Source organism: Galeopterus variegatus, unplaced genomic scaffold, assembly GCF_000696425.1.
Source record: "Galeopterus variegatus unplaced genomic scaffold, G_variegatus-3.0.2 Scaffold280, whole genome shotgun sequence".
In the NCBI taxonomy this organism is placed as follows: Eukaryota; Metazoa; Chordata; class Mammalia; order Dermoptera; family Cynocephalidae; genus Galeopterus; species Galeopterus variegatus.
In genome coordinates, this window is record NW_007726391.1 from 9,876 (window position 1) to 24,119 (window position 14,244).

At 38.4% G+C, this 14,244-nt stretch overlaps 2 protein-coding genes across 2 annotated transcripts in view; one reads left to right on the forward strand and one right to left on the reverse strand.

The window, feature by feature from the left end:
• Positions 1–3,578, forward strand: part of LOC103585857 (syntenin-1-like) — an 8,386-nt gene extending 4,808 nt beyond the window's left edge. Inside the window, exons 3-5 of the mRNA XM_008566949.1 lie at positions 655–834; positions 1,954–2,045; positions 3,088–3,578. Coding sequence (XP_008565171.1) covers positions 655–834; positions 1,954–2,045; positions 3,088–3,142 — 327 coding nt within the window. The 3' untranslated portion in view covers positions 3,143–3,578. The remainder of the gene's footprint in view (positions 1–654; positions 835–1,953; positions 2,046–3,087) is intronic.
• Positions 3,579–4,990: 1,412 nt separating this feature from the next.
• Positions 4,991–14,244, reverse strand: part of LOC103585858 (protein FAN-like) — a 190,747-nt gene continuing 181,493 nt past the window's right edge. The window contains exons 22-28 of the mRNA XM_008566950.1: positions 12,913–12,980; positions 11,009–11,076; positions 10,466–10,589; positions 9,330–9,413; positions 8,157–8,307; positions 7,500–7,712; positions 4,991–5,691 (exon numbers count right to left, since the gene is read on the reverse strand). Of these exons, the coding sequence (XP_008565172.1) occupies positions 5,597–5,691; positions 7,500–7,712; positions 8,157–8,307; positions 9,330–9,413; positions 10,466–10,589; positions 11,009–11,076; positions 12,913–12,980 (803 nt within the window). The 3' untranslated portion in view covers positions 4,991–5,596. The remainder of the gene's footprint in view (positions 5,692–7,499; positions 7,713–8,156; positions 8,308–9,329; positions 9,414–10,465; positions 10,590–11,008; positions 11,077–12,912; positions 12,981–14,244) is intronic.

Consider the following 14,244-nt stretch of genomic DNA (forward strand, 5'->3'; position numbering starts at 1 on the left):
GTTCCAAAAGGGCTTGAGAAACTTAAGTCCTGCTTTGGCAGTTCTTTTAAAGTACAACAAAAAAATCTGTAAAATTTTCAAAATTAAGATGTATGAGAACTATTGTAAAAGTTTTAAATAAAAGAAGTATTTCCTAAAAACAGTTAGGCTCTAGGAGATATTAAAAGTTAATTAAAAATAATCTATTTTCACCATTGTGATTAGGCTCTAGGAAATACTAAAAGTTAATTAAAAATAAAAATTTATTTTTGCCATAGTTAAAAGCCTACTTCATTCTTATTAGCACCACATTCTGACTGAGCCAACCGGCCAGTTCTTAAAAGCCTATCTCATTCTTAATGCTAAAGTCTGATGAATTTTAAAGGTAAAAGCATATTGATAAGTAGCATGAAGCGTTGTGTTCAGTTGTGTTTGATACTTGAAGAAGGAAATCTTGATTAGTAAGTCAGTCAAACCACAATGAAGATTTTTTTAAAAAATAATCTTTTAAACAAAGATGTTCTATGAATGTGCAATATCAGAGTCATAACAATTTGCTCTTATTAAAACACTTAGTGTTTAGTGTAACAAAATATCCAACATGGCAGAATTTATGGTATATGAAATCCATTAAAATGTTTACCTTGGAATTAAATTTTTAATTGAACGCATCACGTTTACAGGCCCTTTGAACGGACAATTACCATGCATAAGGATAGTACTGGACATGTTGGCTTTATCTTTAAAAATGGAAAAATAACATCCATAGTGAAAGATAGTTCTGCAGCCAGAAATGGCCTTCTCACCGAACATAACATCTGTGAAATCAACGGACAGAATGTCATTGGATTAAAGGTAAGAAACTGACCTTCTGCCTGTTCTGCTGCAGTTTTATTTTAGCAGATGTCTTTTTCTTTTGACTGTGTAGGTGATGCTGTTTTCATACTGACCTCCAAAATGCAGAAACTCAGCGGGAGATGGGGACATAGCACCTGGGCTTGGGCTCTGGCCTAAGCTAGCTGTGTTCTTGGGCCAGTCACAGGAATTATCTGGGTGACTCTCTGGAATTATTGTTTCTATAAGAAGCGGGCTGGACTCAGTGATCTCTAAAGTCCCTTGAGCTACAATTCTGTGGAGACACAGGCAGAGGAGATTTTGATGACGTTCTGAATGAATGGTTGCCCAACTTTTTTCAATCCAGGAATATAAGGAAATGAGAAATAGTTTTGGTTCATGTTAGTACTTTGTTTTTAGTTTTTTCCTGGTCTGTAAATCCCTAAGTAAGTGTGTCTTAAGGTCTAAAGATTTTAGTTAAGACCTGCTCATTTCATAAACTTTGGTTTAGAATATACAGTTAACTGAGCAGATATGGTAATATATATTGGGAAAATTATTTAATTTTCAGTAATGTGGTTTAGAATATACAGTTAACTGAGCAGATATGGTAATATATATTGGGAAAATTATTTAATCTTCAGTAATGATTTTTTTTTTTTTGTCTTTTGTCTTTTGTCTTTTTCCATGTCCGGCAACGGATCGCAACCCTCAGTGTTGCCCCCGTACTGGACCGGGGACCGGCAGTGGGATTGCAACCCTCGGCGTCGCTCCCGCGCCTCGCTCAGCCAGTGAGCAGGAACCAGTCTGTATGTGGGATCCGAACCCTCGGGCGGGAGCGCTGCCGTGCTTCCCAAGCGGCGCACTTATCCAGTGCGCCACTGGGCCGGCCCCTTCAGTAATGATTTTTTATCTCATATGTTCAACTCAGTTTTCTTCGCAGTTTTGTCACCAGCTGTAAAATTGTCCTATAGAATTGAACTTGGTAAGGAATACTAGAAAAAGTTAGAAATAATGGGGGTCAGGATTTTAGAGTTATGAGCAAAACATAATAGGGTGTATACTGTACATTTCTTAACTGTTTTATATTTATTAGATAAAGCCTCAATGAAATTAATTTTCATTATGTGTTTTCATCAGGACTCTCAAATTGCAGACATACTGTCAACATCTGGGACTGTAGTTACCATAACAATCATGCCTGCTTTTATCTTTGAACATATTATTAAACGGTAAGTAGGCAGTTCTTCAGCTTCATGTGTATGGCCGAGTAAGCACTGTACTTCTTTTTTGCTCTAGAAATTTGAAGTAAATTCTTTAAATCAGAGGAATTGGTGAGGATGACCCCTCTAACAGCTTCCCAAGTATGGAATAAAATTCACATACACTTACGAAATTTTGACATTGTCCAGTAGAAAAGGGTGTTCAAGCAGAGGTGGGCATGCTTCAGCTTGCAGCACGATTGACTGTAGCTGTGCTCCGCCTACAGCCCTCTCTGCTCAGTAGAAATCTGATCATGTGGGTCATGATGGAGAATTCTTGCCTGTGGAATGTTAGCAGTGACTGTTCATGTTCTCTCCAGCATCTCAAAAGGCAGCAGAGCTGTGTGGCCTGTGGTGCTATTATCTGTCCTCAGGAGCTGAGAACTGGAAAGCTGAGTGAGCAGAACTGAAAAGGGGCAACAAGGGTTACTTCCTCTAGAGTTTTTCAAATCCTAGCTTTTATCATAGCTGTTTTTGCCAAGCCAACTGAGAATCCTCCTTTCAGAATCCGTATCATGCCTATGGAAATGAGATTGAAAAACAAACAGTAACCCATGTAATGAAGTTTTTCTCTGTAAGGTTGGCTCTGGGTAAAATGCAGCTAGCTACTCTTGGAGAAAAAAAGTTATTGTCAGGACTCATTGCTCTGGAGTTCTCTTTTCTTAAATCTCTGATAGGTCCTTCCTCCCCCATTTCCTTCCCAACTTATCACAGCCTTGTCTTTTTTTTTTTTTTTTTAAATCCCTAGCCTTAATATACAAGGACTTATTTGTATCCAATTGAACTTTTCTAGCCAAAACACAGATAGCCTTTCACTCTCAGTATTTGCCAACAACTAGCTTACCACAGACCCTTACGTCTAAGCTTGTTTCAAAGACCTTCCCCTTCTTCCCTAAATCTAACAGGTGCTATGAGGCCAACAGTGCCAAACTGGAATTGGAGTGGACTTGGATTAATATAGCATTTTGGGGGTGGAGGGAGGAGCTAGTGTATAATAAAACTTTTCTTGTAGGATGGCACCAAGCATTATGAAAAGCCTGATGGATCACACCATTCCTGAGGTCTAAAAGTCACGGCAGGATGGAAACGTAGCTGAACTCCTCCAATTTCCTTCTTCGGCAACTTCTGTATTATGCACATGAAGCTTTCCCAGATCCAGGGAGCATATGCTGCATGAGGACCTTCCTATCTTACATTATGGCTGGGAATCTTACTGTTTCATCTGATATCTTGTTCACATTTCAAGACAATTGTAGCCTTATCCTGGTTTTACAGATGTGAAACTTTCAAAAGATTTACTGACTTTCCTAGAATAGTTTCTCTACTGGAAACCTGATGCTTTTACAAGCCATTGTGATTAGGATGACTGATACAGGCTTAGCTTTATGTGAAAACCAGTCACCTTTCTCCTAGGTAATGAGTAATGCTGTTCATATCACTTTAGTTCTATGGTATATTTGTGTTTTTAACATGTTCCCATAGTACATTTAGAATGATTGCTTTTGATAGGAACCCTCGGGAATTTCTCGTGTGTGTGTGTGTGTGTGTGTGTGTAAAATACCAATTAAGAACACTGGTTTCATTCCATGTAAGCATTATATAGCATATGTAGGTTGCAAGAGATTGTAATTATTGTCATTAAGTTTTAACTACCTTCACTTAATGCTTGAACTATCGCCTTAACTATATTAAGCATCTAGAATTAAGACCAAAATATAATTATTGCTGCCTTTTTAAAACTCAAAATGTAGTTCAGTATTAAACTGAAATGTACACTTAGCCCAGAATACTTTAATGGTACTTACTGAGCTATCGCATAGCTGCTTAGTTGTTTTTGAGATTTTCTAGTCGTTGCGTAATGGAAACTTCTTTCTTCTGAAAGTTGCCAGTATCACTTTCTGAGGAATGAATTGCTGTACATTTAATGTAAAAATTCTTGGTACTAAACAGGATAAACTTTTGACTCCCTTTGTATTTGTAGGTTAAGTGGGATAATACTTAATTTTGGCATTTCAGTCTTAACATTGTGTAACCTAGCTACTTCGAGATGGTCTTCGAATGTTTTCCTGGTAATTTGTTCCATTTCATGACTCCTTCCTGCAAACAAAATGGCAGTGACACTTTATTCTGATTTTTTTTCTTTTTGGTTTATGACTATTCTGTTTTGAGTATGTCTGAATAAAGTTAAATTTAGTCTGTTATAGCATCATCTGGAAACTGTGTGAAATTTGGCTTTCACCAAGTTTGTGTATGATCTAGAAGAGAGGCCTGTGAAATTCACCTTTGGCGGTGGGAGACAGTCACCTCCCAGAGCAGCTAACATCTAAGGGCCCTGAGAACAGCCCTCCTAAGAGACTTGAGTGTCAGGAAAAGTGCTTCCAGCTGGAAGTCCCAGATTGCTAAGGGCCCTGAGAACAGCCCTCCTAACAGGCCTGTGGGAGCTGGTTCACACCAGTGCACCTCAGGAACTCAGTGAGGCTATTGGTTCCTCCTAGCAACAACAAAGGATCAGGTAGTATTTAATGACACCTTAAGACTGCCTTTGAAAATTCTAGTTACCATGGTCTTGATTCAAGTTTTCCTCCCTATGCCATACTACCTGTAGGATATAACAATATTTTTAAAGACTATACAAAAATTTTAAATAATTACTGTAGTTCAAAGGTCGAATGTAAAAGAAAATCACTGCTATTGCTGTTGAGCTTACCTTGTTTGAAGTTTAGAAAAGCAAACAGTTCCCAGTTTGATTATCTACTTTGCCATCTGGCCTTGGGTCTGAAGATAAGTTTCAAAAGTAATGGAACTATATTCGTATCACTAAATATGGTTTTCTAGAAGGATCAATACTTGTGGTTCTTAAAAGCTACTTACTAGTCTTTGTAATAAATTATTTAAATAATAAAATGAAAACTGCATTACAGAAAAATATTTTTAATATAGAAAAGATGACAGCTATAATGAAATACAAACAATTCCTATAACAGAATAAACTTACTGTTATAAGAACTGCTAATCCTTCCCCAGGTTCTTAGAATCTGGGTACAGCATTATAGAAGTAACCACTCCATGAAAACACACATAACCAAAAACCCAATGGGCAGCAATTGTGGTAGAGCAGAAAGACAAAACAGAGCGACTGAGAAGTAGTAGAGAATACTGCACGTTTTCTAGGGCAATTCTAAATTCTTCAGTGCTTTCTGGTAAGTTCCTCCAGCCCAGTTTAGTATCTCTTAGCTACTCTGTGCTGCCCGATCTTGTCTCCTGACCGTCGTCTTACTAGGATGATCATCTGCCTCACAGATGTCATGTCTTCTCCCTAATACTGCTGTATTTTATCTGCCTTGGAGGATGGCGACTAATGGCTTTCAATGAAGTCACCATGACTTAGAAAGTTTAAAACCACAAATTTTCCATGTGGTAAAACTTCTAATTACTATAATTGCACATTCACCAGTTCATTTAAAAGTTTGGTTTAAAAATACGTTAGAGTTCAATTTAACATTCAAGAGAGGAAAAGGCACTTAATACTGCAGTTTCCAGAACATAATTTGTTTGTCTTCCCCTCCTGTGATGATGCTGCTACACTGTTCATTCATCCATATACATGTCACAGCACCTGAGAGAGAGACATCTTGGTTAGGTAGGAGGCTGACCAGGAGGCGCCCAAATGCTCGCTCTTGCTTGCTCTTTATTTACTAAGGTGAAGTGGGTTCTACTTTGTCTTGTGTGTTTATAATAAAATGCTCATATAAATTAAAAATAACTGCTTGGTACAAAGAACTTGAGGAATAAGAAACCATTTAAATGTAAATCTAAAGCTAAAACAACTGGGAATTTTGGGTATAGAACAAAATGCAAATATATACCTTGGCAAAATGGGTATAATATGACAAAGTAAAGAAACACTTGGGAGGGAAAAGATGGGGAATTGGTGAAGGTCTGCTGATTTACTTCCTTTTCCATTGAAAGGGGTCAAATGTTAATTAAAGCTACTAAGTTAAGAAAAAAGGCATAGATAAAGGATTTTTAAGGTATAAGTTCAAGAAATAACCATTCAAAACTGAGTGACAGGGAAGAAGGTGAAGATGGGAAGTTACTGCTCATAGTGGGAAGTCAATAGAGGTAAAAGGAGATATTAGGATTAAAAACTAATGGGCCAAGCCCGTGGCGCACTCAGGAGAGTGCGGCGCTCCCGCCGCGGGTTCGGATCCTATAGAGGGATTACCGGTGCGCTCACAGTGCTCACTGGCTGAGCGCGGTGCCGCCGGTCTCAAAAAGGACTAAAAAAAACCCCCCAAAAACTAAGTCCTCCAAATGATCAGGAGGAAAGCACGCTAATGTAAGCACACACAACATCGTGAAGCTCCAAGAGGCACTACTAAACAGAAAAGACAAGGGAAGAACAGTTTTACATTATGCTTTATATTATACTCTTACACCCTCTCTCATTAATAAGAGGAGCACGTACAGGGCACACACTGATAAAAAGTCCTCTAAGGGGGACCAGGAGGTAGGAGTCAGTGATGGGAGAAAGCCTTAATTTTCATTATAATTTTGGGGGCTGGCCTGTTAGTTCAGTTGGTTAGAGTGCAGCCTTGTAACACCAAGGTCACGGGTTCAGATCCCGGTACTAGCCAGCACAAAAATAAATAAAAAAAGAAAACTTCTGTTTGTTTTTTTTACTGTGTGTTATCTTAATAAAAAAAAAACCAAACTATTACAGCTTTACTATGGTTTTTGGTTCTTCATATGGAAGTTAACATAATAAAACTTCCTTTTTGGAGTCAAATATCTGTCAATATAGATCTAAACCCTGAGCAACCTAAGAGATGCAGATTGCCTGACCAACCATGATGCACCAGGGAAATGTTTATTGCAGGAAGGACACATGGGTGTTTTCTATCGAGAAGGGTGTGTTCCCTGGTGGAAAAGGCAGGTTTGAGTTCAGTATCTTAGGAACAAAGATCAAGACAACTGCACACTGCTTACCTGTGTGGCCCTGTATTCTCTCACTGATTTTTGCTCCAAGGAGGTCCCAAACGAGCAGTTCACCGGACTGACTTCCAGATAAAATGTAATTTCCATCCCAGAGAAAGCACCTGCAACAGCGACTTAGCAATCATTTCGAGGGCAGGGGGAAGAAGACAACAATTCCTTGATCTTGTTAAGACAAGTGAATAAAAATGATGTCCATGGGGGGGAGGGGAGAGGGAGGGAGGAAAAGGAGGAATTGGTAAAGGGACATGAACATTGAATATACTGTATATTGATAAAATAATTAAGAAAAATAATTTCATCATCATGAAGGAAGGGGTATGTTACACTGGCAAAAGCAAGCCCTAGTGAAATGATCATGAACGTATTTGTAAGTGTCTTCACCACTAGTAAATCAAGAAATATTCATCCATATACATGTCACAGCACCTGTGTGGCCCTGTATTCTCTCACTGATTTTTGCTCCAAGGAGGTCCCAAACGAGCAGTTCACCAGACTGACTTCCAGATAAAATGTAATTTCCATCCCAGAGAAAGCACCTCTGGGGCTCATCTGATGTCATAGAGGAGATTAGCATCCCTGTCTGCACATCGATTACATTAAGACAGCCATCTGCTCCTGTGCTGAGGACATGGCGACTGTCTGCAACACAAGATGAGACACAGACATAGGTGATAGAAAATTAAAATTTACATGGTATTGTCTGTATTAAAAAGGATAGCTCCTGTGCTGAGGACATGGCGACTGTCTGCAACACAAGATGAGACACAGACATAGGTGATGGAAAATTAAAATTTACATGGTATTGTCTGTATTAAAAAGGATAATACTTGGGCTGGCCAGGTGGCGCACTGGATAAGTGCGCCGCTTGGGAAGCGCGGCAGCGCTCCCGCCCGAGGGTTCGGATCCCACGTACAGACCGGTTCCCGCTCACTGGCTGAGCGAGGCGCGGGAGCAGCACCGAGGTTTGCAGTCCCGTTGCCGGTCCCCGGTCCGGTACGGGGGCAACACTGAGGGTTGCGATCCGTTGCCAGACACGGAAAAAATGACAAAAGACAAAAAAAAAAAAAAAAGGATAATACCTACCTGGGCTAAAAGCTGTATCACATACAGTCCCTGAATGGCATGAAATCTGGTGCACTAAGGTGGCCGTAGTAAGGTCCCAAATATTTACCGTGCCTTCTTTGGTGCCAGAGACCAACAATGTGCTTGCAGCATTTAAACTGATAGTATCTACCTAAGGAAGAAAATACGTTGATATATATTCCGTTTATATAAATGGTCATTAGCTATGTTTCCTAGGCTGATTTGAATACGTGGTCATAGTGACATAGATTAAACTCTATTGTTCAATGTGCTGGTGTAGCTGATGTAGATGTATTTCTACATCATCCTATTAAATGATAATTTATTTAAAAATGAAGTTCTTCACATGCTACTGAATACAAGAAAAAATGAAGTATTGCTAGGGTATATGTAATTCTGTTTTCAAATAGCTGGAAACTCACAGGCTCAGAGAAAAACTCCAATAATAAATTGTAGTGAGAAGAGCCAAACTGCCTGAAGCACAGCTGATCCATGATTATTTGAGGGATCTGTGCGAGTGGGGGATCTCTCAAGGTTATACTTGTGTACTACTATCCTGAGTTACATGCAAAATATTACTCAGCCTCAGTTAATCTGGAGACCATGAAAATCAGGCATCAATTTACAACCTCAGAGAAAAGGCAGCACTGTGAACTACAGCCTAAGGCACAGAAGTGTGACCCAGGGAAAACGGAACAGGCTAGGAGAACTGAGTGAGTCTCGGCTCTGCCAGCAGGTTGTGTGCACTTGGCCACCCCAGACAGCAGTCACTGCCTTCAACTGAATGGGCATCTCCTGGACAGATGGTCCTTTCCATCTTCCAGGTCAGAAAACATAAAAGGTGATGGATGGGTCCCATCTTCTTGCCCCAAAGAGGTCGAGAGTACCCAAATATTCAATGTCATGCTCAAAAATTGTTTTTTGGAAATCTAGTTGGCTGGTAGCTAATTCTCAGAGAAATGTGCAAAGAAGCAAATTGGAAAAACGAAAAGAGTAAACTTGGAAATGTAAAAAGTCAACCCAAAGAAAAGAACTGAGATTAGCCTATAATCTCCTCCAATAAGCAAAATAAAATAAAAGTGCATAAACACAAATAAAACCAAGAACCTCTCCCCACCCAGCCCCAGACTTTTTAAACTCAGCTTTCCACACAGTTTTGTCGCTGGTACTTACACTGACATCATGTTCCAGCTCAGCCAGCAGGTCAAACTGATGTCTTTTGGTGCCTGGCATCTCTGCAGGAACACCAGACCACACCTAGGATAGAACACATTGTAGAAGGTATTTTTAAACATTTAAAATAAAAACATATCCAACACTCAGGAAAAAAACTCCCTTGACCAACTTTCATTTAACATACTTGCCAATAAAGTTAAGCTGAATAATGCTCCAGCTTCCCCTCCCCAATGCCTGTACTTTTTTCCCTATCAGCATGTGCTTGCTTAGAGTGGATTTTTTGTACCTGTGTCTGTTTCCATCACCTGCACTTGCTGCTGTAATTATGTGATTTAAGTAATGTGTGCACTAAGGAAATATGAGGCAGAAGTGTTGTAGTGTTTGAGAACACTATTAATGTCTTGAGTAGACTCAAAAAGGAAGTCAGCATGTGATTTAAGTAATGTGTGCACTAAGGAAATATGAGGCAGAAGTGTTGTAGTGTTTGAGAGCACTATTAATGTCTTGAGTAGACTCAAAAAGGAAGTCAGCAAAAAAAAAAAATGACTAAAATTAGGTATAGGCAAGTGAACTTGTCTAAAAAAATGGAGAAAAAACTGGAAAACATCTGAAGGAATTCTAATGGTATTAGGTTCTTGCTTTCTTCTACATAAACACAAATGGGAACCAGAAGATGTTGGATGCTTGTGTGGTTTATGTAGGACTGCTTTGTAGGATGCCAAAGAAAAGGCCAAGCACAGTCCTACATCAAAAAAATGGTGAATGAACGTGCATTTGTATGTTTTGAGTTTAAATAAATCTTTTAATGATTCCTTTAAGTTGAAATTTTCTGATTAATTAATCAACTAGTTATAGTCATGTCAGATAAGGGGGGCTGCTACTGTACATTTCTCTACAATTCTGCTATCAAATGAATACTAGAACAGTCAACCCCTAGCTGAACACAGTACAGAAGTCATGATGACTTCCTGTTATATTAAGAGGTGCACATATTTAACAAAAGACCGGTAACAACATTTAATATCCTTATATATCACTTACACAATCTGAAAAAGAATGAAGTGACAGAACACATTAACAGGTAGTTGAATGATTTACAGTATTTATATGCTCAAAACAGTTAATATATAAACCTTCACTGTAGAGTCCCACGATGCAGTATATAGCCTGTTGTCATGCCAACAGATCTTACTAACAGCATCATCATGTCCCATTAATGTGTCTTGGCGTCTTCCAAATGCTATGGAATAAAAATAGCTAAAAGATAATGAGAACTATTAAAATAATATGACAGCTTAATGTTAAGACTCTTAAGAACATATATTTTCAAGAAACATATTTAATTCTACACTTACTAAGACCCACTAGAATTACAGAATGTTTGTTCTCAGGCTATTAAACCAAAATATTCAGAATTTGGATTTAAAACTAGAAATTTCCTGGTCTGGCTCATCTGTTTTTGCTTCAATTTAAAACTTAGAAAAAAATATATTCCAACTGGAGAAACTGATTGAAATAATCATATTCGAACCCAACAATACTGCCCCTCATTTCTAACATCTATTCCGTTTAGAAAACAGCACAGCCCCCTTCCAGTGGGAGACTGTCCTATACCTCACGCCCACAGAGAGCTATTCTGCACGTGGAACTGCAAAGGAACGTGCGCAGATACGTACACATTGTTATCCCATGAAGAGCTTACAACAGTGGCGTCTCCTGGCAAAAGTAAACAGGATGATAAAGCCTGAAATACAAATGACTCAACATCAACCATTTACAATAATTAGCAAATTTCTAACACGGTAAATCTATAAGTTCTCCCCCAAAAGTAATGCTCACATACTCTTTGTGGTGGCTGACCTCATATTTAACCTAGGTTTTCTCAAGTGACTAACTCCAGATATGGGGTTTCCTCCCACATGAAGGACGGGATGGCCAAGTGTGTGCAGTGTACTCTGACCCAGCCTGCAACAGGGCTCTGGCAGCACTCCCTGCCGGGCTGGAGGAACCCTGTTAGCACTCTGCAGTAACTCTCCGGGGCAGGGCGGGCTGGGATAATGCTCAAGAATGGAAATCCCCTCTCAGGATTACAGACTTATGTGGGTAGGGAAAACGTCCAAAATTCTTTAGATGATTTATATTAAAAACAAAATGTGTTCTTTCAGAAGAATTGGTTTTGCCGCATTAGGTATCTTACCAACTCAGAAACGCGAAAGTTATTTAAGTACCACATGAACATTTAGTGTGACAGTCTAAAAAAGGGAGAATTCAGCTGGGTAGGTCTTCAAGTTTTTTATGCTAAAAGTGAAATCACAATAGTATGAGAAAGAGGCAACCTGAAAAAAATCTAAATTGAATTTAGAAGTCATCCAACTAGTTAAGATAGTCTGTAGATGGCACAAGGAATAAACTCAATTGCTTAGGGAGAAATCAAATAGCATTTGAGGTTCAATTAAGACATTCTTCAGCATTAACTTGAAAACAAAACAGAAGAATGAACACAACACCTGAACTTTTCCATGAGGGATATAATCAGTCTTCCCAGCCTTGCTTTTGATTCTAGCAGGCAATTCCGAGTGTGCACCACAAAGTCTGTTTTAGATTATTGATTTGGGGCATCCTACAGAAAAAACCATAAGCCAGCCAGGTGTGTAAAGATGTTTTTCTCTAAATGCAAGATTCCCTCCCTGCACTAGAAGTGATCACATTAAAGACTACAGTAAGAGCCAATCCTGTGAATGCCCACGTACCTAAACTACTGCCCATCTGAGGAAGAAATGTAACTCTAGGGTGACCATCAGAATATGTATAAATCAGTAATGTAAATTATGAAAATCTAAATGTGAGAAGAAACAAGCAGAAAAAAACAAAAGCTTCTGACTTTGTTTTCTTAAATTTCCCCCTTAATTTGGCAAATCTACATAGAAGCAATATACTCATAATGCTTAATAAGCCTCAGAGGATTGAAGCTTTGATGCTCATAAAATTCATAGTTCACCAGGTCATACAAGTACAACGAGCTGAAGGATTTAACAAACCGTGTCAGACAAATCCAGCTAAGAACACAGACTTTGCTTAAAGATACAGCTCTCTGTCTGGTGCTACAATGGTGGCAAACTCAGCAGGCAGAACACCCGGCAACACACAGATTGCTTCCTTCCATCAGAGTGCCATCTCAGTGACCCTGATGTGGCCCAGCATGGACGCTGCACGGGAACATCCTTTTGGTTTACTGTAGAATCATTTTCTATGCTTTGTGGAAAATTCTGTNGGTATCTTACCAACTCAGAAACGCGAAAGTTATTTAAGTACCACATGAACATTTAGTGTGACAGTCTAAAAAAGGGAGAATTCAGCTGGGTAGGTCTTCAAGTTTTTTATGCTAAAAGTGAAATCACAATAGTATGAGAAAGAGGCAACCTGAAAAAAATCTAAATTGAATTTAGAAGTCATCCAACTAGTTAAGATAGTCTGTAGATGGCACAAGGAATAAACTCAATTGTTTAGGGAGAAATCAAATAGCATTATAGGTGTGTGAATAAAACAAACTTCTATAATAACACTGATAAAAGGAACTCACCATATTCGAAAATGATATACTTCTTTGTAGCATTTTGGATTCTTTAGAAAACATCTTCAAAGTGGAATCTAATTTAATAATGAGAAAGCAGACATGTAAGAAACATTTTCTGATCATTTCAGGTGTCAAAAAACGCTGCCTGTCTTGTTTCTGCAGGCCAACAGGCAGTGTAATTTCAAAAAGAACTGGGTGTAAACAGGGCTAGATGATCTAAGGCCTCATCCAACATTAAGATTCTATGATCTGTAACTCTATGAAAAGAAAATCAATTTAAAACCCAGCATGGTATCCTGTTGACGTTTCAGCATGACGAATGCAGAGTTAAACCTAATAAAATAATCAATGTAAGCTAAAAGTTAAAAAGTAGAAAATAGCAATTTTAATATTAAAAAGATCTTGGCAATAAAAGTTTTTTTAAACAAATGGTCCAATTATGATGTGGTACCCTCATACTGAATTAGCATTTATAGAAGAGAACCGCTAACTTCTAAAAAATAATAAAGTAGGAATTAAAAAGTCTAAGATTTTAATTTCCTTACCAAACAGAAGCTTTAACAGTTTAACAAAACAGCCTCTTAACCGAGACTTGCAAATTACAATGCTCTAATGTGCATCAAACAGCCCATAATTGAGATATGTAACAATCCATTTCCTAACTTGATGCATATAACTTCAGAAATAAAATGTCAGGATCAGTTTTAAATCATTTCTTCTGTATAGTAAAATGTAATATTTCAACCTAATTTTTACACCAACACATACAAGTCCTAGAATTTATGAACATGAGGTTCAATTAAGACATTCTTCAGCATTAACTTGAAAACAAAACAGAAGAATGAACACAACACCTGAACTTTTCCATGAGGGATATAATCAGTCTTCCCAGCCTTGCTTTTGATTCTAGCAGGCAATTCCGAGTGTGCACCACAAAGTCTGTTTTAGATTATTGATTTGGGGCATCCTACAGAAAAAACCATAAGCCAGCCAGGTGTGTAAAGATGTTTTTCTCTAAATGCAAGATTCCCTCCCTGCACTAGAAGTGATCACATTAAAGACTACAGTAAGAGCCAATCCTGTGAATGCCCACGTACCTAAACTACTGCCCATCTGAGGAAGAAATGTAACTCTAGGGTGACCATCAGAATATGTATAAATCAGTAATGTAAATTATGAAAATCTAAATGTGAGAAGAAACAAGCAGAAAAAAACAAAAGCTTCTGACTTTGTTTTCTTAAATTTCCCCCTTAATTTGGCAAATCTACATAGAAGCAATATACTCATAATGCTTAATAAGCCTCAGAGGATTGAAGCTTTGATGCTCATAAAATTCAT